This window comes from Chlorocebus sabaeus, chromosome 19 (assembly GCF_047675955.1).
Source record: "Chlorocebus sabaeus isolate Y175 chromosome 19, mChlSab1.0.hap1, whole genome shotgun sequence".
NCBI classification, from domain to species: Eukaryota; Metazoa; Chordata; class Mammalia; order Primates; family Cercopithecidae; genus Chlorocebus; species Chlorocebus sabaeus.
Genome location: NC_132922.1, coordinates 25,877,813 through 25,903,331, shown reverse-complemented (window position 1 = coordinate 25,903,331; position 25,519 = coordinate 25,877,813). Strand labels below are relative to the sequence as shown.

Sequence of the window (25,519 nt, the reverse complement as noted above, 5' to 3'; positions counted from 1 at the left end):
TCTGGGTTTTTTTGTCTTTTTTTTTTTTTTTTACTCTGAAAGAAAGAAATGCTTGCTTCTGAATACTGTGTCTTCCCACTCACACCCCAGTAACCCTATACGGGGTCAGATTTTTGTAATATCTACCTGGCCTTTTCCCAGAAAAGGTGAATCACTTCTGACTTCTTGTATGAGTTGGCTCTTACCACAATTAATGCTGCATTACAAATGACCCAAAACGTAGTGGTTTAAAACAGCCATGTATTTAGCTGATAATTCTGTGGGTCAGCAGTCCAGGCTAGGTTCAGCTGGGAGGTTCTTCTGTTCTTAGTCAGACTTCTTCATGTGTCTGTGGTCAGCCGATGTCCAGATAGGCAACTCTGCTTCTCATGGTTGTCCGGCTGTTGACTAGGGCAGTGGGGGAAACTGGGTTCTCCATCTCCTATCCTCCAACAAGCTAGCTTAGGCTTGTTTACATGGCTATGATGGCAGATCCTAGAAGGTAAGCAGAAACATGCACTGCCTCTTGGTCTCAACTTCTCTGGCGTAGTCATTTCTGCCACATTCTGTTGGTCAGAGTAAGTCACATGACTAAGCCCAGCTTCAAAGGGTAGGCAAATGGATTGTACTTCCTGATGAGAGTCTTTGGAAAGTGATACTGAAAAGGAGCATGGGCCAGGCATAGTGGCTCACCCGTGTAATCCCAGCACTTTGGGAGGCCAACGCAGGAGGATCACTTGAAGCCAAAAGTTCAAGATCAGACTGGGCAACGTAATGAGACTCCATCTCTCCAAAATAAAAAATTAAAATTAGCTGGATGTGGTAGCATGTGTCTCTGGTCCCAGCTACTCAGGAGGCTGAAGTGGGAGGATCACTTGAGCCCAGAAGATAGAGGCTGCAGTGAGACACGGTCATGCCACTGTGCCTCAGCCTGGGTAACAATGCAAAATCCTATCTCGAAAAAAGAAAAGGAGCATGGATCCAGGCTGAGAGATAATTGAGGCCATTTTTGCAAAGAGTCTGCCACATTCCCAAAGGCCCAGTGCACAAGAGGGGTTCCCAGTCAGCCATTTGACCTGAGAGCATAGCTCTAAATTAACACTTCCCTGAATCCCGACTGCTGAGCTAGCTCATTTCTCACTCCGATGCTCCCAAAGACAACGAGTTCATTCCCCCAACATCGCTGGTTCTCACTCATGGCTGCCGTTCAGAACGATAGTCATCAGGCAGTGAGCACTGTGCACAGATCTCCACCTCCATCAGTCTCTAAACATGACTGAGGAAAACTAGTTTTCAGCTATGGAAGCACAGCCTGATTTAATTATAATGAGCAGCATCAAAACCTCAGGGTTGTTTTTTTGTTTTTTTTGAGACAGAGTCTCACTCTGTCACCCAGGCTGGAGTGCAGTGGCATGATCTCCACTCATTGCAAGCTCCGCCTCCCAGGCTCACGCCATTCTCCTGCCTCAGCCTCCCGAGGAGCTGGGACTACAGGCGCCCGCCACCACGCCCGGCTTATTTTTTGTATTTTTTTAGTAGAGACGGGGTTTCACTGTGTTAGCCAGGATGGTCTCGATCTCCTGACCTCGTGATCCGCCTGCCTTGGCCTCCCAAAGTGCTGGGATTACAGGCGTGAGCCACCACGACTGGCCAAAACTTCAGGTTTTGAATAGAAAAAGATTTCCGACTAAGCCAGCAAAGTAGAGGAGGAGTTTGCAGGTGGCATTGGCTGCCTGGGTGTGCCACATCACCACTTCCTTGGAATACTCCCAGCAGAGGCAAGAATGAAACCCACAGCAGCCGGCAGGTGCGGGCTCTTTTAGTTGGAACATATGCTTCCTCCTGGGGGAAACGTCTCAGAGCAAATAATGGTCCTGATGTTGCCACTGTCCCTTGAAGCCTCCAGTCTCCTTTCTCTGACTTCAACCTGAACTCCGTCCATGGACTCTCCTCCTGGAGGGCGCCACTGTCGTTTGCAGCTGCCTGGCATGGCCAGACCTGGGGAGTGCTGGGCACCTGTTGTGTGTGCACAGATGCCTGGTCGTATGCACTATTGGCCTTTGATCATTGGCAATATATTTCACAGGGAAGAAAATCCTAAGATAGCATTTTTGCTTTTGTAAAGGCTTTTCTAAACATATGCACTTGACCCACGCGCAGTGGCTCACACCTGTAATCCCAGCACTTTAGGAGGCCGAAGTGGGCAGATCACCCAAGGAAGGTCAGGAGTTCAAGACCATCCTGGCTAATATAGTGAAACCCTATCTCTACTAAAAATGCAAAAAAATTAGCCGGGCGTGGCGGCGGGCACCTATAATCCCAGCTGCTCGGGGGGCTGAGGCAGGAGAACCACTTGAACCTGGGAGGCGGAGGTTGCAGTGAGCGGAGATCGCGCCACTACACTCCAGCCTGGACAACGAGCAAAACTCCATCTAAATAAATAAATAAATAAATGCACTTGAACTTTGCATAGACACGAAAAGATAGGTCTTGGATCATGAGGCACATTTTCACGACTCAGTGGGGCTGAAGAAGTGGTCTTGGTTTCCACGGGCACCTGTAGTTGGCATTGTGGCCCCTGCTCTTCTCCTCTTCATCCCCCTTTCCTCCACCTCTTTCTCTTTTCCTTCCCCTTCATCATATTTCTCTCCTCCTCCCCCTTCTCTCTTCCCTTCTTTTGCCTCCTCTCCTTATAGCAAAGAGCACTTGGATAGTGTCTGTGCTCACATTTTCTACCTGAATGATGTTGGTCTTATACAGAGCAAGACTGCAGTGTGAAGGCCTTTCTGGATGCTCCAATTTCTTCTTAAACCATCTGCCATTTCCTTTTCTCCTAGAATTTCCTTTTGGCTTACAGGAGAGAACTTGGGGCAGTTGAGAAGCACCTTTCATGCCAAGAATTTGGGAGACCCTCGCCTTCCCATTTCAGAACAGCTGGCAGTCATGTTATGCCATTTTATTTTACATTCCTTCTTCCCCTCTGTCCTCTCCAAGGCCTGAGATCTCAGTAGCCCAGGGGAAGGGAGGTAAGGGTATAATTGGGGACTGTGATGGGACGCGATTGAGATTTCTCTCTTCTCTCTCATTTTTTTTGTTTTCATCAGATGCTCTTAGAATAGAATTTCGCTGTCTTGACTGGCTGTGGTGGCTCACGCCTGTAATCCCACCACTTTGGGAGACCAAGGCAAGTGGATCACCTGAGGTCGGGAGTTTGAGACCATCCTGGCCAACATGGTGAAACCCTGTCTCTACTAAAAATAGAAAAATTAGCTAGGCATGGTGGCAAGCGCCTGTAATCCCAGTTACTTGTGAAGCTGAGTCAGGAGAATCACTTGAACCCAGGAGGTGGAGGTTGCAGTGAGCCAAGACCTGCACTCCAGCCTGAGCGACAAGAGCAAAACTCCGTCAAAAAAAAAAAAAAAAAAAAAAAAAAGCCGAGTGCGGTGGCTCACGCCTGTAATCCCAGCACTTTGGGAGGCCAAGGCGGGCGGATCACGAGGTCAGGAGATCCAGACCATCCTGGCTAACATGGTGAAACCCCGTCTCTACTAAAAATACAAAAAATTAGCTGAGCTCAGTGGCGCCCATCTGTAGTCCCAGCTACTCAGGAGGCTGAGGCAGGAGAATCGCTTGGGCGGAGGTTGCAGTGAGCGGAGATCGTGCCACTGCACCCCAGCCTGGTGACAGAGCGAGACTCTGTCTAGAGAAAAAAAAAATGATTTTCTCACCATACCAACTAAAATCATGACCCTCCAGTGTCTTCCTGGCTTTCTTTTTTCAGGTTTGTGGGCACAGTCATTTCCAGACTTTGTAGGTGCAGGGCTCCTTGCAAACAATGGATGCCTCTTGTTTTGATGAAGAGAAAATTACAGCATTCTCTCTATTGCCAAATAAAGACAGAGTCTCTCTCTAACTGATTTTGCTTTACCAACTGGAGAATCATTACCTTTGGCATTGCTGAAACAGTTCAAAGAGAAAATTAAGAAACTTGGGGACCATAGTGGGGTTATTACAGAGAAGAGGCAACACGTTCCAAGCACCAGTAGGTGATGTGCAGACTGAGTTTGAGTTTCTACTTGCTAGCTTCCACTTGCCCCTCCTTATACTGGGATCTGCCCGAGGCTTAAGGAATCTTCCCACATGAGACTGATTTGCATTGAAGTGCTTGAAAAGTGGCACTTTTGAAATGAACCACTTGAAATGAATCACTGTCCTTCAGTCCATTTGAACCCCTTGTGGTATCTTCCTGGATTTTCTATTAATTTTTTTCTATTGTTCTATTCTGTTTTAGAAAGCTGTAAAGTTGTTCTTATGGTTCGTACTGGAAGATAAATAACAAGCTGCGTTCTCTGTGATCTATGTGTCTTCAGAACAATGGAATCACTTTTGGGGGTTGTTCGTGTATATTCTTGGGTGGGTGTTTGAAGCCAGAAGAGTTTGATTATGATGAGCTGGATGGATAGGGGAGCAGAGGGAACAAATCCAGGTGTTATTTTGCATCTACCACAGAGTCTGACAGACCTGGATTCAAATCCCAGCTCTGCCGCTGATCAGCTGTGTGGCCTTGGGCAAGTAATTTCACCTCTCTGAGCCTCGATTTTCACTTCTGTGAAACTGGGATAAGAAAGACTCCCTTAAAGAGAGAACTGACCATTGAGTGTTTCTGCCTGCTCAGCATCCTTCCCTCCTTCTGGTACCAGCACCCCCTCAACTTTGGGGAACTGTAACAGTGACCTTTTAATGAGACTCCCGACATGGCCCTCTCTGCCCAGGGGTAAGCACATGACCCACTGCAGGCCGATCAGACTCCTTCCCTGGGATTTATATATACCAAGAGAGGAAAGAGAAGTTCACTGTTTCCTCTGGAGCAACTGTGCTAGGGGATGCCAGCCTAGAGCTGCCTATGACCTTGTCTCCTGCAGATAGGAGTCAGGTATGGCTGGGTCCAGATGTTCACATGAAGTTCTTAGAGTTCCACCTCTCTCCATCTCGTGCTTCTGTTCTCCTCCGTGCTGGCTTCCACAGAGCCCATGCCCAACTCTGAATCAATCATTCTGACCAGGCTTGATTTGCCAGAAGGGCTCATTCATCCATCTTAAAGCCCAAGGTGGCCACAGACTGGCTGTGGGTGTTTTTTTTGTTTTGTTTTGTTTTGTTTTGTTTTTTGAGACAGTGGCTCACTCTGTCGCCAGGCTGGAGTACAGTGGCACGATCTCGGCTCACTACAACCTCTGCCTCCAAGGTTCAAGTGATTCTCCTGCCTCAGCCTCCCAAGTAGCTGCGACTACAGGTGTACGCCACCATGCCCAGCTAATTTTTGTATTTTTAGTAGAGACAGGGTTTCACCATGTTGGTCAGAATGGTCTCGATCTCCTGACCTCGTGATCCACCAGCCTTGGCCTCCCAAAGTGCTGGGATTACAGGCATGAGCCACGCTGCCTTGCCAACTGTGGGTCATTTTTTATAGGAAGATTAGGGTACTGCTCCCAAAGAAGAGCAATGCGTCAACACAGGAGAAATCAACAGATTGAGTCCCGGCAGAGAAAGCAGCACGTGCCAAGCTGTAGAGGTGGGAATGTTCCCGGACCAAACTGAGGGTCAGGCTGCTATTTCTCATGGCCCAATAATGAGATGCAGATGAACTGGGGAGAAAGAGAGTTTCTACTTCTGTAACCGTTACAGGGAGAAGGCCTGGAAATTATTGCCAGACCAACTCAAAATTACAAAGTTTTCTAGAGCTTATACACCTTCTAAGTTATATGTCTACGTGTAAGCGTGCATTCATCTAAAGACATAAGTGGGCCGGGCGCAGTGGCTCATGCCTGTAATCCCAGCATTTTGGGAGCCTGTGGTGAGCAGATCACCTGAGGTCAGAAGCTCAAGACCAGCCTGGCCAACATGGTGAAACCCCATCTCTACTAAAAATACAAAAAAGTTAGCTGGCTGCAGTGGCGCATGCCTGCAATCTCAGCTAATCAGGAGGTTGAGGGAGGAGAATCGCTTGAACCCAGGAGACAGAGGTTGCAGTGAGCTGAGATCATGCCATTGGACTCCAGCCTGGGCAACAAGAGCAAAACTCCATCTCAAAAATAAATAAATAAATAAATAAATAAATAAATAAAGTGATTAATTTCTTTTAATCTATAACTCAGGTCTGAGTCTTGAAGACCTTTCTCTGGAGCCTTAGTAAATTTACTTAATCTAAATGGGTCCAAGTAATGGGGCGATTACCCTTATCTTGTCTCCTGCTAAATCACGGGGATTTGGGGGAGTTCCTTCAGACCTCCAATAAACTTGTTTGTGGAGGCCTGGGGAGTTTCTTCAGACCCCCAGTAAAACTTGTTTAATCCTAAAATGGGTCCTGTTAAGAATTCCTTCGTTATTTTGTCATGCTTTGAGGCCCAGGAAAGGTCTAGGCAAAATTCTTGGTAGGCTTTTGTTCTATTCCAGCCTTTGTATTGGGGGACTGGCTTTTAATATTAAACTTAACCACTCACTCAGTACTGAAATAGTTGTTATGGAGGCCTGTATTTGGTGAGACCTGGCCTGCCACAGGAAGAGGACTTCTGTGGGCTTTAGAAGTTCACTGTGGACAGAAGGAGAGGCACAGGTGTTGAGTGGGTGACAAGAAAGAGCCTGAAGAGAGAGGTTGGAAATAGATTCTAAAGGGCCCCAAGTAACAGTGTAGTTTCCACATCAATGGGATTATTTGCATAAGGGGTGAGTCAGGTCCTTAACTCCTTCTCCCCAACCCAACATTGGCTTGAAAAAAAAATTTTTTTTTTGGGATGGAGTCTCGCTGTGTCGTCCAGGTTGGAAAGCAGTGGTATGATCTCAGCTCACTGCAACCTCCGCCTCCCAGGTTCAAGCAATTCTCCTGCCTGAGCCTCCTGAGTAGCTGGGATTACAGGCATGCACCACCACACCCAGCTAATATTTGTATTTTTAGTAGAGATGGGGTTTCACTGCATTGGCCAGACTGGTCTTGAACTCCTGACCTTGTGATCTACCTGCCTCAGGCTCCCAAAGTGCTGGGATTACAGGCGTGAGCCACCACGCCCAGCCCATTGGCTCAAAATCTTGTACTTAATAGACACTCACTAAATATTTGATGAGAAAATAAATAATTTTCAAATTCTCTAAAACAAGGAAGAATTATAAAAACAGAAGGAACAGAGAATATGCGCATGCCAATTAAACAATTTAGTTTTTGAGTGATAGCCATGAGCTCAGAATTAGCCTGGGCAGTTTTCATAAAGATGTTGAATTCTTAGCACAGTCCTTGAGGTAAGGATTATAATAATAGTAGCTAATATTTATGAAACACTATGTGCCAGACATGGTGCAAAGTGCTTTATTTACATAGAGTATCTCCAGTGAATTCTCAGAATAACCTTATGAAGTAGATATGATTTCAACTTTCATTTTCCAGAAGAAACAACCGTTCCAGAGAGGTAAAGTGGCTTGCCTGAAGTCACACAGCAAGAAGGAGCAGAGGTGGGATTTGAAATTGGCCACATGATGATTTCATAAAACTCTGGAGTGTGTTCTTTGTGCCTCTCCCAGGAGATTTTTATTTGTTCATTTCTGGCACAAGGATGATTCTCTCGGTGGCCCTGGAGAAGATGATGGTCCTCCCTTGGACCTTGGTCCTGTGGGGCCAGCTGATGATGGGCAGGAGGCTGGCCAGGACTGCATTGAGGATAGCGGTCGTGTAACCCCAACCCAGACGGCACTTCCCACCATGATACATGGAGGAGGCTTCACAGACTTCCTTGACGAATGGGGAGGCAAGACCGATTGGGAAAACCAGCAGACCCATAATCATGGCAGTAGCTGGAGATAGCAGGAAGGAAAGCCAGTGTGTTGGCCAAGGGGCACCTCAATAACTTTCCATCCCACAGCTCATCCACCCTATATCCACCCATCCATCTATCCACCCACCCATTCATTCATTTGCTTATTTATTAGCTCATCTCTCCTTTTATCCACCCACTCATTCAACCATGCTTCCAACTGTCTGTCCATTCAGTAACCCATCCATTCAAACATACTCTTACCCACTTATTTTCTCTGTCCTTCTATCTACATATCCATTCACACATCCATCCTTCTATCCATATTCCTACTTAACCACCTGCCTCCCACCCATCCATCTGCCCACTCATCATCCACCCTCATCTTCCATTCATCCATCCAGTCTGCCCATTTTCCTTATCCACTAAGATATCCTCCCATTCATTCATCATTCATCCATCCACTTATCAACCCACTCATTTATGCAATTCCCTAGCCCACCCATCCATCTATTCACTTATTTATTGGCTCATCTCTCCTTTTATCTACCCACTCTCTCAACTACACTCCCACCCTTCTGTCCATCTGCTCATCCATCCACTCAACCATGTTCAACTCCACTTATTCTCTCCATCCCTCTATCCACCTATTTATTCACTCATCCATTCATCTGTCCATCTGCCTGCTTAGCCACCTGCCTCCCACCCATCCATCCATCCACCCATCCACCCATCCTTCATCCTACATCCATCCAACTATATTCCATTCTATCCATTTTTCCTATCCTTCCATCCGTCCATTCATCCATCCACCAATCCATCCATCCACCAGTCCATCCATCCATCCATCCATCCATCCATCCACCCACCCACTAATGTATACATCTATCCGTCCATCAGTTCATCCATCCACTTGTCAACACACTCATTCATCCATTCACCAGCTTACCCATCCAACCACGTGTTCATTCATCAAAACTGTTGGAGGTGTTGCAGTGGACATTAATGATACTAATGAAATTACTGAACACCTTCTTGCTTCCAAGGCACTCATAACAGAAATCAGAAGATCCCTGGCCTCCCTTGCTGCTCTCCAGCCACACTTGTCTACTTTCAGTTCCCTAAACATGCCTTGCTCCCTTGTCTCCATGCCTTTGTTCTTCGTGTTCCCATTACCAGAAATGCCCTTGTTTGTACTCTTGGCTAACTTCTACTCATCCTTCCAGACTTGGCTCAGGTGGGACCTCCTCCAAGAAGCTTGCCTTAACCCATCCATACACTGGGCCCATCCATACACTGTGTCAGGTGCTTCCTGGAGTTTTTTCTAGCATCCGTTGCTCATCCCCATCATGTGAAATATCCATTGACTGATGCCCTGCAACCCCAATCAACTAGACACTGCAAGCAAGCCTAGGACAAGGATCATGTCTCCATCAATTGACTCAGCAAATGTTTATTGGGCACCTATTATGTATGAAGCACTGTGCTAGGGGCTGGTGATAACAAGGCAGACAGACATGTCCTTGTCCTCATGGAACTGATGTTCTTTGGAGAAAGAGGGACAATAATCAAGTAGGCAGATTCTGTATTTCAGGTAAGTATATGCTATGAAAAGTATAAAGCAAAGTAAGGAGATGGAGAATCTAAGGAGAGGGAAGCTCCCTTAGCTAGAAGTCATGGAAGACCTCATGGAGGCAGTGATATCTGACCAGAGCCCGTAATGAAGTGAGTAGCAAGACCTGTAAAAATCTGGGGAAAGAGGAGTCCAGCGGAGGGAGCAAGCATGGTATATATGAGCAACAGATTGCAAATCAGAATAGCCAGAGCACACTGAGCCTGGCGGAGGAAGGAAGAGATGAGGTTGGTGAGAGACTGGGGACTGGGTTAGGTGGAGCCTCATAGGCTACGGTAAGAAGTTCGGATTTTAATCAGAGTATGATGGGAAGTGATTGGAGGGTGGATAAGCCAGTCTGAGGGGCACGATCTGATGTCAACTGAACAGGATGCATTTGTCCAGTGTGTGGCCAAATAGACACTAAGGGGGAGGAGTGAGAGCAGTGAGACCTGTGAGGTGCTTATTGCTATAATCCAGGCAAGAGATGGTGGAGCATTCATTGAATGAGGATTGCAATGAAGACCTGGCTAGTACATTCAAAAGCTATGTATAAATTACAGAAAAGTGACTCCTCGAGAGATGCAGTCTTGCAGGTTCACAGTTTAGCAAGTGAAGTATGGGCTAGATTTCAGCATCTCCTTAGTTCTCAGTTGGGCATGCTTGCACAGTGCACAACATCCCCAACTGTGTATGGTGGCCCTGGTAAGGATGACATGAAGTGGATGGATGAGAGAGAAACAAAGGGGGACAGATTATTAAGACTGGGTCAGCTAACAGCAGGAATGGGTGACACTAAGGATGCCATCTCTCCCTCCCCCTGATTTCTGGCTTGCCAAAGGACCAGGAATAGTCAACAATCTTAGGGTTTATCTCTGAGATCTGACCCAAGAGGCCAGGCTCTGCTCACAGACTCATTCATTCATTCATTCATTCATTCATTCATTCATTCCATAAATATGTCTAGAGCACTGACTATGTGCCTGTGCATTGGATTTACCTGCTACTGCCTGCACCCCCGGCATTGGAACACTGTTTCTTCTTGGGCACAGCCCTTTGGGGGCCACAGTCCAGGACAGGAGGAAAATTGCATTGAAGGCCAGCAGGAGCCAGCCTCCGAGGAGCATCACAGCTGAGACCTGCAGGGAAGAGACAGAAGGAAGGGTGTTGGCTGGGACAGGGGCAGGTGGATGCTCCCTCTGCTCACTGACCAGCTTCTGAGTCCTTGCAGCATGTGGTCTGTGCTATTACGATTTCCATTTTACATAGAAAGAAACTGTCCAAGAAAATAAAGTGTCCAATAAAAGTCCAAGAAATTGAAGTCATTTGCGTCAGAACACATGGGTAATTAAGTGGTAGAGCCAGAATTAAGATCCACATTGACTGACCAGCATATAGTACCTTTATTAAGCACTTGCTACGTGTCAGGATCATCAGGAGAGGCACCTGGTAGCTGCCGTTACATCACCCTTACAACGATCAATTTTGAAAACTGTATATTCTTCCTTAGACGTGCTGGACTAGGAGTCCTTTCCCATTCTCCCCATTGTTGATTTTGGCAACGTGCATCATAACAGGGACTTTAACACCTTAGCTTTCACTTTTAAACCTAGCAATGTTTAGAGGGTGACCAGGTAGGAGTGTGCAGGTTGTACACTGCACAACTCTCAGAGGCGCATTGCGGGCCATCGTAGATTTGCAAACTGATTACAGTGACTTTCCAGCAGATGGCAGTAGAGCATCCTAAAGAAGGGACACCTTTTCCTAATTTGCACAAAGGTGCTATATTGGCTGGCAGCTGCCTTTGGAATCATCCTGCACGTTTGCTAAATTATCAGTAGCCAGACCCCACTCCATGCCTATGGAGACAGGGGCTCCGGGTGGAGCACAGAACTTGGCATTTTTGCAAAGTTGCACAGGTGCTTCTGAAGGGCTGTCAGGTTGAAGAACCTCTGTGCTCAGTTCTAAGGAGAGAATGGCAAATTCGTAGCCACTGGGACACCCAGGCAGCGAGGAAAGCCTCCTCGAATTCCATTCAGCCAGCTTTCCTACCCTGATGAGTTTAACCGAGCCCCTGAAGACCCAGTGACTTGGTGAACCAGCTCTCACCTTCCAGGCAAAGTCAGGAATATCCTCCAGGGAACTGAAGGTCGCGCAGCTCTGGTTCCAGCTGTTGCCCTGAGGCCAGGAGCAGTAGGTGAGGATGCCAAAGGAGAAGGTTGGGGTCTGGAACCAGGCAGGGGAGATGAGGCTGAGGGCTGAGGTGCAGGTCAGAGAGAGCCCCAGAGCTACCCACACGCTGCTGAACATTAGGAAGTATCGCTGACCTAGGGGTCAACAGGGAAGATTACTGATGGAGACTGCAGGGACAAGGAGAGAAACGGACGGGCAGAGGTGCTCCCTAGCCAAGGACCTGGTGTTATGATCAGACCCCAGATCATCAGCCCCCCTTGAGCCTGGAGATGCAAATGGGAGGTGCTAATAACTGTGGTCTGGTAGTGGGGGTTACTTTGTCCTAACAAATTCTAGAAGTACAACCCCCAAGTCCTAGAATAAATGTTAGCCCTTAAAGACCTTTGAACATTTGCCCCTCCACCTTCTGCATGGTGCATCATTCTCACTGGTCCATGCAGGGATCTTCTCATATTCTGTCCATACTTTCATTTATTCATGTGTTTGTTCATTCATTTATCCATTCTTTCAGCCCATCAAGCCTCCCCTGTTCAAAAGGGCTGCTTCTACCCAGACGGGGCACCTTTTAAAAATTCACACACATATAGGCCGGGCGCGGTGGCTCACACCTGTAATCTCAGCACTTTGGGAGGCCGAGGTGGGTGGATCACGAGGTCAGGAGATCGAGACCATCCTGGCTAACATAGTGAAACCCCATCTCTACTAAAAATACAAAAAATTAGCTGGGCGTGGTGGTGGGTGCCTGTAGTCCCAGCTACTCGGGAGGCTGAGGCAGGAGACTGGCATGAACCCAGGAGGCGGAGCTTGCAGGGAGCCGAGATTGTGCCACTGCACTCCAGCCTGGGCAACAGAGCGAGACTCCATCTCAAAAAAAAAAAATTCAGACACATATGCTTGCTTGCTTGCTCTCTCTCTCTCTGTCCTCTCTCTCTCCCTCCCCCCCCTTTCTTTCTTTCTTCTTTCTTTTCTTTTTCTTTCTTTCAGTGAAAAAAAGCTGGAGTGCAGTGGCATGATCATAGCTCACCACCACCTCAAACTCCTGGGCTGAAGCAATCCTCCCACCGCAGCCTGCTAAATAGCTGGGAGTACTGGGGCACACCAGCATGTCCAGCTAATTTTTATTTATTTTAATTTTTTGCAGAGACATTCCGTCACATGTGGCTAATTAGAAACCTTTTTTTCTTTTTTTGTGGAAACAGGGTCTCCCTATATTGGTCAAGCTGGTTTCAAGCAGCACAGATGCTGTTTATAGCAGCCACCTTGTTTTTTTATTTTAATCATTTAATGTGTGTCATTTTGTGTGGAGTTAGGTTTGCAAAATTGGTGTAGTGCTGTATCATGCATTTCTCATTGCTGCAGATGGTATTATCTTTTTTTTTTTTTTTGAGACGGAGCCTCACTCTGTCGCCCAGGCTGGAGTGCGGTGGCGCGATCTCCGCTCACTGCAAGCTCCGCCTCCTGGGTTCACGCCATTCTCCGGCCTCAGCTTCCCATGTAGCTGGGACTACAGGCGCCCGCCACCATGCTCAACTAATTTTTTGTATTTTTAGTAGAGATGGGGTTTCACCGTGTTAGCCAGGATGGTCTCAATCTCTTGACCTCGTGATCTGCCTGCCTCAGCCTCACAAAGTGCTGGGATTACAGGTGTGAGCCACCGCGCCCGGCCTATCTTTCTTTCTTTTTTTTTTTTTTTTTTGGAGACAGATTCTTGCTCTGTCACCCAGGCTGAAATGCAGTGGTGCCATGCCAGCTCATTGCAACCTCTGCCTCCCAGTTTCAAGCGATTCTCCTGCCTCAGCCTCCTGAGTAGCTGGGACTAAAGGCACCCGCCACCACACCTGGCTAATTTTTGTATTTTTAGTAGAGACGGGGTTTCACCATGTTGGCCAGGCTGCCAGGTGGTATTATCTCATGTTTTGCATTCTGCGTCTTACTTTTGGACTGAAACAACATGGGTTTAGGATGGATTCATGTTGTCATGTGTACACTGTTCTGCCTGTCTTGGTTTGGGTTCCCTTGAAGCAGATCCCAGGGGCCTCACCTCCTAATATCAACCTTGGAAGTTAGGGTTTTAAAATATAAATTTTGAGCGGACACAAATATTCAGTCCATAGCAAGACTCTAGTGAGAATCTGTGAATGTGGTTTGATTTTGCATATATTTGGGGTTTTTTGTTTGTTTTTTGGTTTTTTTGGCAAGATACTGCTTTTCCAATGGAAATTCAAATGTTGGTTTTCTGTTTGTTTTGTTTTGTTTTGAGACGGAATCTTGCTCTATCTCCAGGCTGGAGTGCAGTGGCACGATCTCAGCTCACTGCAACCTCCAACTCCCTGGTTCAAGTGATTCTCCTGCCTCAGCCTCCTGAGTAGCTGGGATTACAGGCACAAGCCACCATGCCCAGCTAATTTTTGTATTTTCAGCAGAGATGGGGTTTCACCATGTTGGCCAGGATGGTCTCAATCTCCCGACCTCGCGATCTGCCTGCCTCGGCCTCCCAAAGTGCTGGGATTACAGGCGTGAGCCACTGTGCCTGGCCAAAATTCAAATGTAGTTTAATAAAAAAGCAAGTCAGTGTAAAGTCAAGTCTTACTTAAATAATAATAGACGTGGTTTCATGGCATGGTTGAGGCTGGAAGGTGATTTGCTAACGAACAGCCAATCCCGCCCTTGATGGCCAGAAAGGAAGCCTGAAAGGGTGAGCCTGCCCAAGGGCACTCAGGGTCAAAAGCAGCTGAGCTGCCAACCAGGCCAAGGGCACCTGGGCAGCTTTGCCAGGCCCCTGCCGTACAACCTTGGGTTTCACCTTGGCCAACTAAGCCCAGCCACCCACTAAACATGGTGGGAATTCTGGGGTTGGAGGCCAACCAACCACTCCACCATATCCCTGGTGCGGTACCTGGGGCAAGTGGCCCCATTGCTCTGGGCCTCAGTTTATCCATCTGTACAAGAAGATTATGAATCCCTTAATCTGGACTAGGGAAGATAGTGTTGGGATCAGTCAGTGGGCAGGGTGATATGATGGAAAAAGGCAGAGAAGCCCAGATCCTCCCCTTCCCATCTATCGGAGTTTGGGGAGATGGCCTCACTTCTCTGGAAAATGGGAGTGAGGGTTGTTGTGAAGCTTCAAGGGGATACAGTGTGTGTGTGTGTGTGTGTGTGTGTGTTGCAAGGGGAGAGGCAGAGATAAACCTGGGCAAGTATGTCTGGGTCAAGTTGCATGAGTTTTTTACCCTGAGATGAGGAAAACCTCGTGGCTGCTCCCCAGCAAGTGAAACGTGCTCCCTTGAGTGAGAGGAGATGGTGTTTTGTGTGTGTGTGTGTGTGTGTGTGTGTGTGTGTGTGTGTGTTTTTCTTTTGGTGTTGCTGTTTGCCCTACACCAAAATCAGCCTCTCCTTTGGGTTGGCAAGATCCTGAGGGGTGTAATTCCAGCCAGGAAGCCTGGGAGAGCTGAATCCACTGAGGCCTATGATTGTGCCTCTCTCTCGCTGCGCTAGTGACTGTCCAGGCGTTTCTCACCTTGAAAGGAGTTTTGTTCTCCAGATAATGCTCAATGTCACCTGGGAAAATCACGCCAACCGTCCAGGTGCCCAGAAACCTAAATGAGGCATTATAATCCGAAACCACATCCGACCAGGCTGCAATTAGCTGGAATCCACCTAAGGGAAGCTTGAAAGGGACGGAATATTTTCTCCTCTGGTTCAGTGCTTAACTTTTAATAGCAGTCAACAGTTTCTGGGCGCTCACTAGGCTTTAGTCTAAGCAATTGCATAGGTAAGCACTCATTACCTATAAGCCTTGTGGCCACCTGATGAGGCAGATACTATTATCACTGTTCTCATTTTACAGATGGCAAAACTGAGGCTCAGGAAGCAAGCCATAGAACTGAGACTCATACTTAGGGAATCAGGCTCGGGTTCTGGGCCCTAAGCCCAAAGCTATATTAAGGATTTAATTTAAAGGCCAACGAACCTAGTGGCTTACTAGAGCTGCCCAGGGTTAGGGCATGGTCAACTCTCCTGACAGCCCTGCCCAAGGGGCAGGGATGATTCCAGAGAAGCCACACGAAGGCAGAATCTCAGGAGGAGAAATGGGATTGGGAGTTTAGAGGTGGTTGCTAGGGACTTGATATGTCAAACCAAGTTTCCTTCTTCTTCTGGCTTCTATGTCTTTCTTCTTTGTAAACTGGAGGGGTTGATCAATCATTCATTCAACTTTAATGTGCCCAGCTCGGTGTGACTCCTTAACCCCCTACCCCCAGGATACAGTGGTGAGCAGAACGTAGTCCCCACCTTCAAGGAGCTTAGAGGTTTGTGGGCAAGACAGACCCACAAGATATAGCAATATGTCCATGTGCTCATCCATTCAACAAATATTTATTGCGTGTCTACAATGTTGCAGGAACTGTTCTGGGTGCTGGGGATTCAGCAGTGAGGAAAACAGACAAAGCCCCTCCTTATGGAACATAGACTCTGGAGGGAGAGAGACAGGGAGGAAATAAGCAAGTCAATATGTAATATGCTAGACGTCAATAAGTGCCCTAGAGAAAAATGAAGCGTTGGAGGGAGATAGCAAGTGATTGGGTAATTGGGGGATGGTCATGGAAAGCCCCATGAGAAGGTGACCTTTGAGCTGGGCCTGAAGAAGGTGATGGAGGGAGCCACGTGGAGAGGTGTCAGAGGAATATTCCAAGCAGTGTGGGGAGCAGGTGCAAAGGCCCTGAGGTGAGTGTGCTCTTGGCACATTTGAGGATGCAAAGAGGCCCATGTGACTAGAAGAAATGAGGATAGGAAAGAGCGGTGGAACTTGTAGTAGAGATAAGGTCTTATTCTGTTGCCCAGGCTGGAGTGCAGTGGCGCAATCACAGCTCACTGCAGTCTCAACCTCCTGGGGCTCAAGTAATCCTCCCACCTCAGCCTCCCAAGTAGCTGGGGCTACAGGTATGCACCACCATGCCTGGCTAATTTTTTTTTTTTTTTTTTTTTTTTAGAGATCTGTCACCAGGCTGGAGTACAGTGGCGTGATCTTGGCTCACTTCAACCTCTGCCTCTTGGGTTCAAGTGATTCTCCTGCCTCAGCCTCCTGAGTAGCTGGGACTACAGGCATGTGCCACCACGCCCGGCTAATTTTGTATTTTTATTGGAGACGGATTTCTCCATGTTGGCCAGGCTGGTGTTGATCTTTTTTGTTTGAGACAGAGTCTCGCTCTGTCGCCCAGGCTGGAGTGCAGTGGCACAATCTCGGCTCACTACAAGCTCTGCCTCCCAGGTTCACACCATTCTCCTGCCTCAGTCTCCCGAGTAGCTGGGACTACAGGCACCCGCCACCACGCCCGGCTAATTTTTTGTATTTTTAGTAGAGACAGGGTTTCACTGTGTTAGCCAGGATGGTTTCGATCTCCTGACCTCGTGATTCGCCCGCCTCAGCCTCCCAAAGTGCTGGGATTACAGGCATGAGCCACCGCGCCCGGCCGAACCATCCTAGGTTTTCAAAAGACCACTCTGGCTCCTGGGTGGAGAATAGGCAGAAGGGAAGCAGAGGGAGAAGCCTTCAGAATGTGACTCATCAGTCAGACAAGAGACAAAGGTGGATGTGGAAGGACGTTAAGGTAGGGGCAGGGGAGGAGGACAAACAGTGGTCAGATTCTGGATCGATTTTGAAGGGCAAAGGTCAAGCTGATCAGATTTGCTAATAGAGTAGGCCTGGGGTGTGAGGCAAAGTAAAGAGGCAAGAATGACTCTAGGGCTTTTGACCTCAGACAGAGAACCTGCAGAAGGAACAGGTTTACTAGGGCAGGTGGAGGTGTCTGAGTGTGAGGTTGTGTAAGCAAAGCTTGAGATGTGTATCTTCTCCAACCCATCAATCAATTGATATATACAGGCATGAGTACAGACACAGCTCCACACCATGAAAAAGCCTGGGGTGATACTGGGGATGAGCACAGAGGAAGGGCACCCAGTCTAGCCTGGGGGGTGCAGGCCATGTCCAGGCTAAGATGCACAGATGGGCAAACTGGGTCTAGGGAGGACTTTTATCCTTTATCACATTCTCCCGGCTATGCAGCCAGGTAAGTCCAATTTCTGGGTCTATTCCAGCATCTGTTACAAATTGACTGTGCCACCTAGGACAAATGATGTACTGGCTCTGAGCCTCAGGTTCCCCATCTACAAAAGGAAGGTCAGTGGGACTTAACCCTTTGGAGGGTGATGCGTTCCTTTGAAGATATGATTTAAAACTATGGATGGGCCGGGCGCGGTGGCTCAGGCCTGTAATCCCAGCACTTTGGGAGGCCAAGACGGGCGGATCACGAGGTCAGCAGATCGAGACCATCCCGGCTAACACGGTGAAACCCCGTCTCTACTAAAAAATACAAAAAACTAGCCGGGCGAGGTGGCGGGCACCTGTAGTCCCAGCTACTCGGGAGGCTGAGGCAGGAGAATGGTGTAAACCCGGGAGGCGGAGCTTGCAGTGAGCTGAGATCCGGCCACTGCACTCCAGCCGGGATGACAGAGAGAGATGACTCCGTCTCAAAAAAAAAAAAAAAAAAAAAAAAAAACCACACACAAAAAAACACAAAAAACTATGGATGTTGCGCAGGTGTGGTGGCTCATGCCTATAATCCCAGCACTTTGGGAGGCCAAGGCAGGCAGATCGCCTGAGGTCAGGAGTTCGAGACCAGCCTGGTCAATATGGCAAAACCCTGTCTCTACTAAAAATACAAAAATTAGCTGGGCATGGTGGCAGGCGCCTGTAATCTCAGCTATTCAGGAGGCTGAGGCAAGAGAATCACTTGAACCTGGGAGGCGAGGTTGTAGTGAGCCAAGATCACACCATTGCACTCCAGCCTGGGCGACAGAGCAAGATTGTCTCAAAAAAAAATGAAAAAAACCCGAAACCCCAAAAAACAAAACTATGTATGTTTCCACATGCACTCTCACACGAGCAAGCATGCACAATAGCACACATGTGTGCGCGCGCGCGCACACACACACACACACACACACATAGAGTTTTATGTCATTTCAGAGGCTCATGGTCTCCCTGAAGCCCCTAACAGCCCCTGAGCAGTGCTTCATGCTATCCCAGTTTCCTTGCCTCCCCACTACTCACCTCAGGTCACTTTTCCCTCCAGACTCACCACACTTTAGGTCAAGACTTTCCAACGTGGCCAGCTCTGCTCAGGCTCCGGCTTTGGATCCACGTCTGTGACCTTGTAAAATTCTCCTTTCCTTTGGAGGAAGAATTTAGCTTGTAGAACAATGCCTGGGCACGCTTGATAAACTGGTCTGAGGGTGTGTGTGTGTGTGTGTGTGTGTGTGTGGTTTTTCCTTCCCACTTCCTTAAATCAATAGTCTTCACTCCAGGCTGCTGGGTAGGCTGAGCAAAGAGGGGAAAGCCAGCCCCAAGTGGGGACAAGGGGAGGGTATAGTGTTTTCTGGGTAGGACAAGGCACCAACAGGGATTAACTGATCTATGATTAAACGCCAGGTATAGGAAACCACAGATAGAATCTCAGGAGGAGAAATGGGATTGGGAGTTTAGATGTGGCTGCCACTGTGTTCTCTACCTTTCTGCCCTCATAATTCTAGCCCAGGCAACTGATATGCATATTTGTCTGTATTTCTCATAGGACCTTCCCTGTGAGCTGTGAACTTCTCAAAGTCAGGCACTGTGTCTTAAATATCTTTATCCTTAGCACAAGACTTGGCACAGAGTATTCTTTTGCTATAAGTGATAGAAGCACCACTCAAATAGACGTGAGAATAGAAATGTGTTGGTTCACACAACTGAAAATTCTCTGGGATGGGCTTCAGGCACAGCGGGATCCAGGTAAATAAGCAATGTCTTCAGAACCTTTCTCTCTCTCCATCTCTCAGTTCTGCTTTCTGCTCAGTTGGCTTCACTCTCTAGGCAGATTCTCTCTAACAATATTGTCCTTCGGTGGCTCCAGGCTGACATTCCCAGACTCAGCAACCCCACAGAAAAGCAAGCTTCTCTTTGCACACTATTGCAGCTAGTGTTGTGCTTAACACTCAACACACAAACGTGAATCCCATGCCCACCACCAGTCAATCATTGTGGCCAGGCAAATGGGATGCTCTGATTGGCCAGACCTACACCTGTGTCCTAGGGTTGGGGGTTGAGGTTTGGAAAGTGAGGATCAAGTAAGGATGTTACGAGGCCTCACCCCCCTTGAAACTCCATGGACTGAGTGTAGAGGATGGGGTTCTTCTCTGGAGGAAAACGGAGATGCTGCTGGCAGAGGGGAGATGGCTGCTAGGAAGGTGAGAACAAGAGACACCGCGTCAGTGCGCAGGAAATGCTAGCTTTTCCCTGTAGCTTAACAAATGAGCACATGGCAGTTGGTACTGTCGGAAGCAGGAGGTTCCCAGCCAGTTAGAGGCAGAAAATCTCAGTGAAGCCTGTGTCTCAGGCTTTACTCAAGTCCCAGTTCTGCCACCTCAGTCAGTGTGACCTGAGTTGGGGCATCCCTGCCTCCTTGGCTTCAGTTTCTCTACCTGTAAAATGAGGGCGTCTGGAGTGGTGGTTGCCAGCGTTTTTCCCCCAGTCACTCATTCAATTATTCATGTATTCATTTTTCCCCTTTCAATCAGTATATGTTGAAGGGCACTGGAGTTAGCCTAAACTGGATTTGGATTTCAGTTCTGATGTTTACTTGCTGTATCAGGCTTGACTGATGTACCTTCTCAGGTGTGCTCAGCTGCGTCCTTCCTGGCCAGCCAGCAGCTCTGGACAAGATCAAGCCTCCTCTCACTTCTACCTGCAGGTGGCTTGGGTCAGCTGCTGCAGCTACTGGGCCACCTAGGCCGGCATCTCCCGCTCTCATTCAAACAGACCTGACCCACTTTAAGGGAGGGAGCCCTGGACCCTCCTCTTCTAGGCTCAGGTGAAGCCCTGTGTATGGAATTAGCTTCCCTTGGGGCTGTTGGCAGGCACAGATAACACAATTGGGCCCAACGGTGACTAATCATGGACAGGGGACGGGAGGTGCCAGCCAACAAAGTCTTTGCCCTTCCTTCATCCCTTCCGTGGTCTGTTTCATGCGGCTTCTGTAGCCAGCCTAGTAAGGCATGTCTTATATTTGCTCTCCCTTCTCCCCTGCCTTGAAATCCCCTTCCCTTCACCCTTACTGAGTTGGATTTTATCCCTAATAAAGCATTAGTGCATAAAATTTGCCTTGGGCTCTGTTTTCCAGGGAGCCAGGCTGAAATACTAACTGTGTGACCTTGGGCAACTTACTTAACCTCTCTGAGCTTCAGATCCTTCATCTGTAAAAGGTAGATAATAATAGAGCATCTCAGCAGGGCACAGTGGCTTATACTTGTAACCCCAGCACTTTGGGGGATTGAGGCGGGTGAATAGCTTGAACCAGGAGTTCAAAACCAGCCTGGGCAACACGGCAAAATCCCATCTCTACAAAAATACAAAAATTAGCCAAGCATGGTAGTGCACACCTGTAGTCCCAGCTGCTCAGGAGCCTGAGGCGGGGGTATGGCTTGAGCCCAGGAGGGTGAGGCTGTGTAGTGAGCCAAGATTGTGCTACTGCACTCCAGCCTGGATGACAGAGCGGTACTCTGTCTTGAAAAAAAATTAAGTAGTAATAATAATAATAATAATAATAATAGAGCATATCTTATAGGTTGTTGTGGAGTTTAATGAGATAGCACAGGCAAAATATTTGGCTGAAAAAATGATAACCTTCATTAGTATCATTACCATGAACCAAACGCTGGATTCCAGCATGTGAAAACATTTATGCAACGTTGAACTTCATGAATATTTATTGGGTGTCAGCTCTGTTTCAGGTACTACGCTAGTCTCTTCCCACAAGGACCTCACAGCCTAGAAAGTGAGTGAAAAGTAATTGGGCAATGATACTACAGTGTGATCAGAACTTTAATGGGTGAGGGCACCAGCCCCAGATTCTGCAACATCTAATCAGTTTTGGTGGTTAGGAATGGCTTCTTGGAGGAACCGATGTAGAAGCTAAGATCTGAGGGACGTTTAGTTGTTAACCAGATGATGGGGAGGCAGAAGGCAAAGACTTCCTGGTGGGGGTAATGGCACGGGCATAGGACTAGTGTTGAGGGAAAACATTTCAAAGAACATATTGGCTCTCACACTGAAGATGCAGATAAATTTGAGGAAAAACAAAATGGATAAATATGCACCAACGAAAATGCATGAACATGGTCTTTGCAAGGAGTGTGTGGTGTGTAGAGCTATACTGTTCAATATGGTAGCCAGGGCCACATGTGGATTTTAAAATTTATACTAATTAAAATTAAATAAAATGTAAAACTTAGTTCCTCAGTCTCCCTGACCCCATTTTAAGTACTCAGTAGTCATCTGTGGCTAATGTTGGACAGTGCAGATATAGAACATCTCCACCGTTGCAGCAAGTTCTGCTGGCAGAGCTGACAGAGGCTAATCAGGACAGACTTCCTGGAGGAGGGGACAGAAGACTGCAAAGAAAGGGTTCTGGGAAAATCCCTGGGAAGCACTGTGCTCTATTCTTAGAAAAAGAAAAGCCAGGACTGGGAGTGGTGACGTGGGGGGAGGGAGGGGTGTTGCCTCTGGAAACAGTGTACAACCTGACACCTCTTTGGTCAGGGTCCACCTCTGGGTATGTGGGAGCTGGCATCTCTCACCTAGGCAGGAAGACACAGGAATGCAGGGGGAACCAGCTAAGGCGGGGGCTGAACCAGGAAGTCCTGCCCCTTCTGGGTCCAGGTTCAGGAGGACTCTGGGAGTTGTAGTTCAGCACTTCTGGAATCCCCTTAAAGCTTGACAGGGATAGAAGAGCTGACACCCGGCCTGGGCTGGGCATCTCTTGAGGCGGAAAGTAGGGTTGATGGTCAGGGCTGGGGACGTGTCTGGGTTTGAGTCTCCATGGGGCGTGGGAGGAGGATGACTGTTTTGTCCCCTCCCATCCTTATGTTCTGGAATGGAGAGGAGATGCCAAGGTGGAAGCCTGCATTGGCTGGGGAGCTGAGAAACATGGAACATTCCGTTAAACAGAACCCCCAGCCTACACATTCTGGTTCATGGAGATTTGCCCAGGAGAGACAGGAAGTTCCCATAAGGTTAGGGAGGAGGGGCAGCAGATGCATATCATTAGCTGTTGGTCATTCATGCACTTAGCATATATTCTTTGAGCACCTGCTGTGTGCCAAGCCCTGTTCTAGGCACTGGGAATCAGAGGTGAAAGAGAGACAGAAGTCCCTTCCCCTAGGAGGTCTAGAGAGAAGAGCAGACAATCAACAATGATTTGCCTTTGCTGGTGTAACATACACGTCATGTAAAAGCCTGACTTAAGTGGATTTTGAAGGATTTTAAGTTTCAATCCAGCCGTTCCTGGTCTCCTACTCACAGACTTCTCTCTGGAAGTGGTAGTCATCTGTAAAAGCGACTGGGTTTGATCCTTTTGATGACTGTACTCAAGATACACAGATGATAAGGAGAATGTCCTGAGACATGAGACCTCATGGGACCTCTGCCCCCCAATTCCTGGGTTCCAGCACTGTACACAAGTCAGTTGGGGGTTCTCAGGCTGCTGTTTGGTAAACAGGGTTTACCCTGTCTGGGTCTGGGGGTGATGATCAGATCTTCAAAAGGCTTGTAGTGCAAATGGTGTGGAAAAGGAGCTGCCCTTGTTTCTTACACACACCCAACAACTTAAAAGCAAAATGAGGCAAGAAATCTCCCCACCAGTCCTCCTGAAGCCACACAACGTGATGTCCTTTTCTTCTTTCTCTCTTTTTCTTTTTTTTTGAGACGGAGTCTTGCTCTGTCGCCCAGGCTGGAGTGCAGTGGTGCGATCTTGGCTCACTGCAATCTCCACCTCCCGGGTTCAAGCCATTCTCCTGCCTCAGCCTCCCGAGTAGCTGGTATCACAGGCATCCACCACCACGCCCAGCTAATTTTTGTAATTTTTAGTAGTGATGGGGTTTCACCATTTTGGCCATGCTGGTCTCAAACTCATGACCTCAGGTGATCCACCCGCCTCGGTCTCCCAAAATGCTGGGATTACAAGCCACCGCGCACAGCCTGTGATATCCTTTTCTTTCTCAGCTTTATTGAGGTCTATCTTGCTTATAATAAAGGCACATTGATTTTAGGTCCTCCAGTTATTTATGTTCTGTACATTTCCCATAGGAGCACATGTCACAGAGTCAATTCGATATACTCGCGAAATTATTTGTTTCAGTATCTGTAAGCTGCACAACAGCCTGGATTTTGCCAGCTGCCCACCACTGGGTCTCCAGCACCCGGTATACAATAGGTGCTTAATAAAGATCTGCTGAATGACATGAGTAAAGGATAACATAACAAGTATTTTATTTCAGAGGCGACTTCCTACGATTCTCCAAACTTGTCACAAGTTCCTGTACCCATTACCCCACAACCCAAACCCACAACACAATGGCAGGAGGATTCGCACAGTAGGCGCCCCAGGGAACTCTCGGGTGCAGTCCCCTTGCTTGGCGCGAGGAGGCGCCAGCACCGCGCACAGACCTTGCCCGCCCCCGGGCCGGCACCAGCAGCCCAGGCAAGTCAATGGGCCCACATTTATGGAGCACCTCCTTAATTTCTGGGTTGCATTAGGCTTTCGGGGTCGCCGGCTGGGCAGCGGGTCGGTGCCGGTGGCGGGGAATCCTGGCTGGTGACTGGGGAACATCCAGGGTACGCGGGAGGGGACCGGGAGCAAAGTTCCCAGTTGGACAGAGCGGGGTCGGGCCTCGAGGGGCGGGAGCGCTTCCGGCAGGGGTGTCCAAGCGAGTCGTGACCTCTGACCCGCCGGAGAGGTCCCAGGCCCAGGCGCCACTGCCGACTCGGGTCCTGCCGGCTCTGTTCCCCTCCGCGCAGGCGCGGCCCGCCGCAGTTCCCATGGTGACGGGGGCGCGTCCCCGCCCGAGGCCCCGCCCCCAGCAGGCTAGGCTGCGCGGGGCTGCGGGCTCAGCGGGCAGGTGCCGCGGGCTGCGGGCAGGTGGCGGCGCGGCGCGGGCTGGCGGTGGCTCCACGGTAGGTTGCGCAGCGGCTGTGGGGAGTGGGGGCCGGCTGGTCGCCTCCTGTCCCCGGCCGGCGAGGTAGCTGGGGGTGACGGCGGCGGGCGAGGGCCGCCAAGTTTCTGCCCGGCCGAGGCCCCGGGAGAAAAGTTGGCAAAGTTGGCTGGGGAAGAGGCGGGGACCGGGAGGATTTCCCCAGACTCCGGGTCTGCGGGGAGGGAGGATCCCGGTTTGGGAGCCGGGGAATCCGTCTCCCGAGACTTGAGAGTGGATCCCGCGGGAAGATCCCGCATAGGGCAACCAATGGATCACGTGCCACCCGGTTGGCGACTTGGGAGTCGATCCCTGCAGGGGATCGGGCGCTGGAGGCCTGGGGTCCCACTGGATCCCCAGTCAGGGGTGACGGCGGAGGGTGATTCAGAACTGGGAGCGAGAGGATCAATCTCCTCCCACGCTAGCCTGAGCCTTGCGAATGGATTCAGAGAGATCCGGTGGCCGGGAGCTGAGGGATCGCTGGAGATCTGGGTTACTCAGCCTGAAGCTGTTAGGGTCTGGACATCTGTGCGAGTTGGAGGCCCCGGAGGTGGACAGTGGGAAGCTAGGGCGGCGAGCGAGATGGAGTCCGGGTCGAGGGGAGCCCGGAGGACGGCGGGGTGGTTCGGGGGGCGTGAGAAGGGCAGCGCGCGGGGCCCCTCGGACGCGGAGGCTCTGGACGCGTCCTCCCGGCCTGGCCTGCGCCCCGCTCCGCTCGTCTTTCCAGGGCGGAGGCGCCCTGATGAGATTAAGCCTCAGTCCCCCTGTTCCCAGGCAGGCCCGCTTGATCCCCGCCCCGATGGCGGCGCGGCCCACCCGGTCTCACGGGTGGGGCTCCCGGGATGGGAAGCGGCTCGTTGACCCCCACCAGAGCCAG

General features: G+C 49.2%; 2 protein-coding genes across 3 annotated transcripts in view; one reads left to right on the top strand and one right to left on the bottom strand.

Moving 5' to 3' along the window:
• Positions 1-6,255: 6,255 nt before the first annotated feature.
• LHFPL7 (LHFPL tetraspan subfamily member 7) lies at positions 6,256-11,713 on the bottom strand. The gene is made up of 3 exons (XM_007975206.3): positions 11,497-11,713; positions 10,388-10,526; positions 6,256-7,815 (listed from the first exon to the last, which is right to left on the bottom strand). Exons 1-3 carry the CDS (start codon positions 11,695-11,697, stop codon positions 7,553-7,555), a joined length of 603 nt encoding a protein of 200 aa, XP_007973397.2. The 5' UTR covers positions 11,698-11,713; the 3' UTR covers positions 6,256-7,552.
• Positions 11,714-24,521: 12,808 nt separating this feature from the next.
• KIAA1671 (KIAA1671 ortholog) overlaps positions 24,522-25,519 on the top strand; it is a 254,784-nt gene continuing 253,786 nt past the window's right edge. Inside the window, exon 1 of one of the 2 annotated variants that reach the window (XM_073006862.1) lies at positions 24,522-24,625. The gene's annotated coding sequence lies outside the window, so the exon portion shown is untranslated. The remainder of the gene's footprint in view (positions 24,626-25,519) is intronic. The other variant, XM_073006863.1, reaches the window with a different exon arrangement.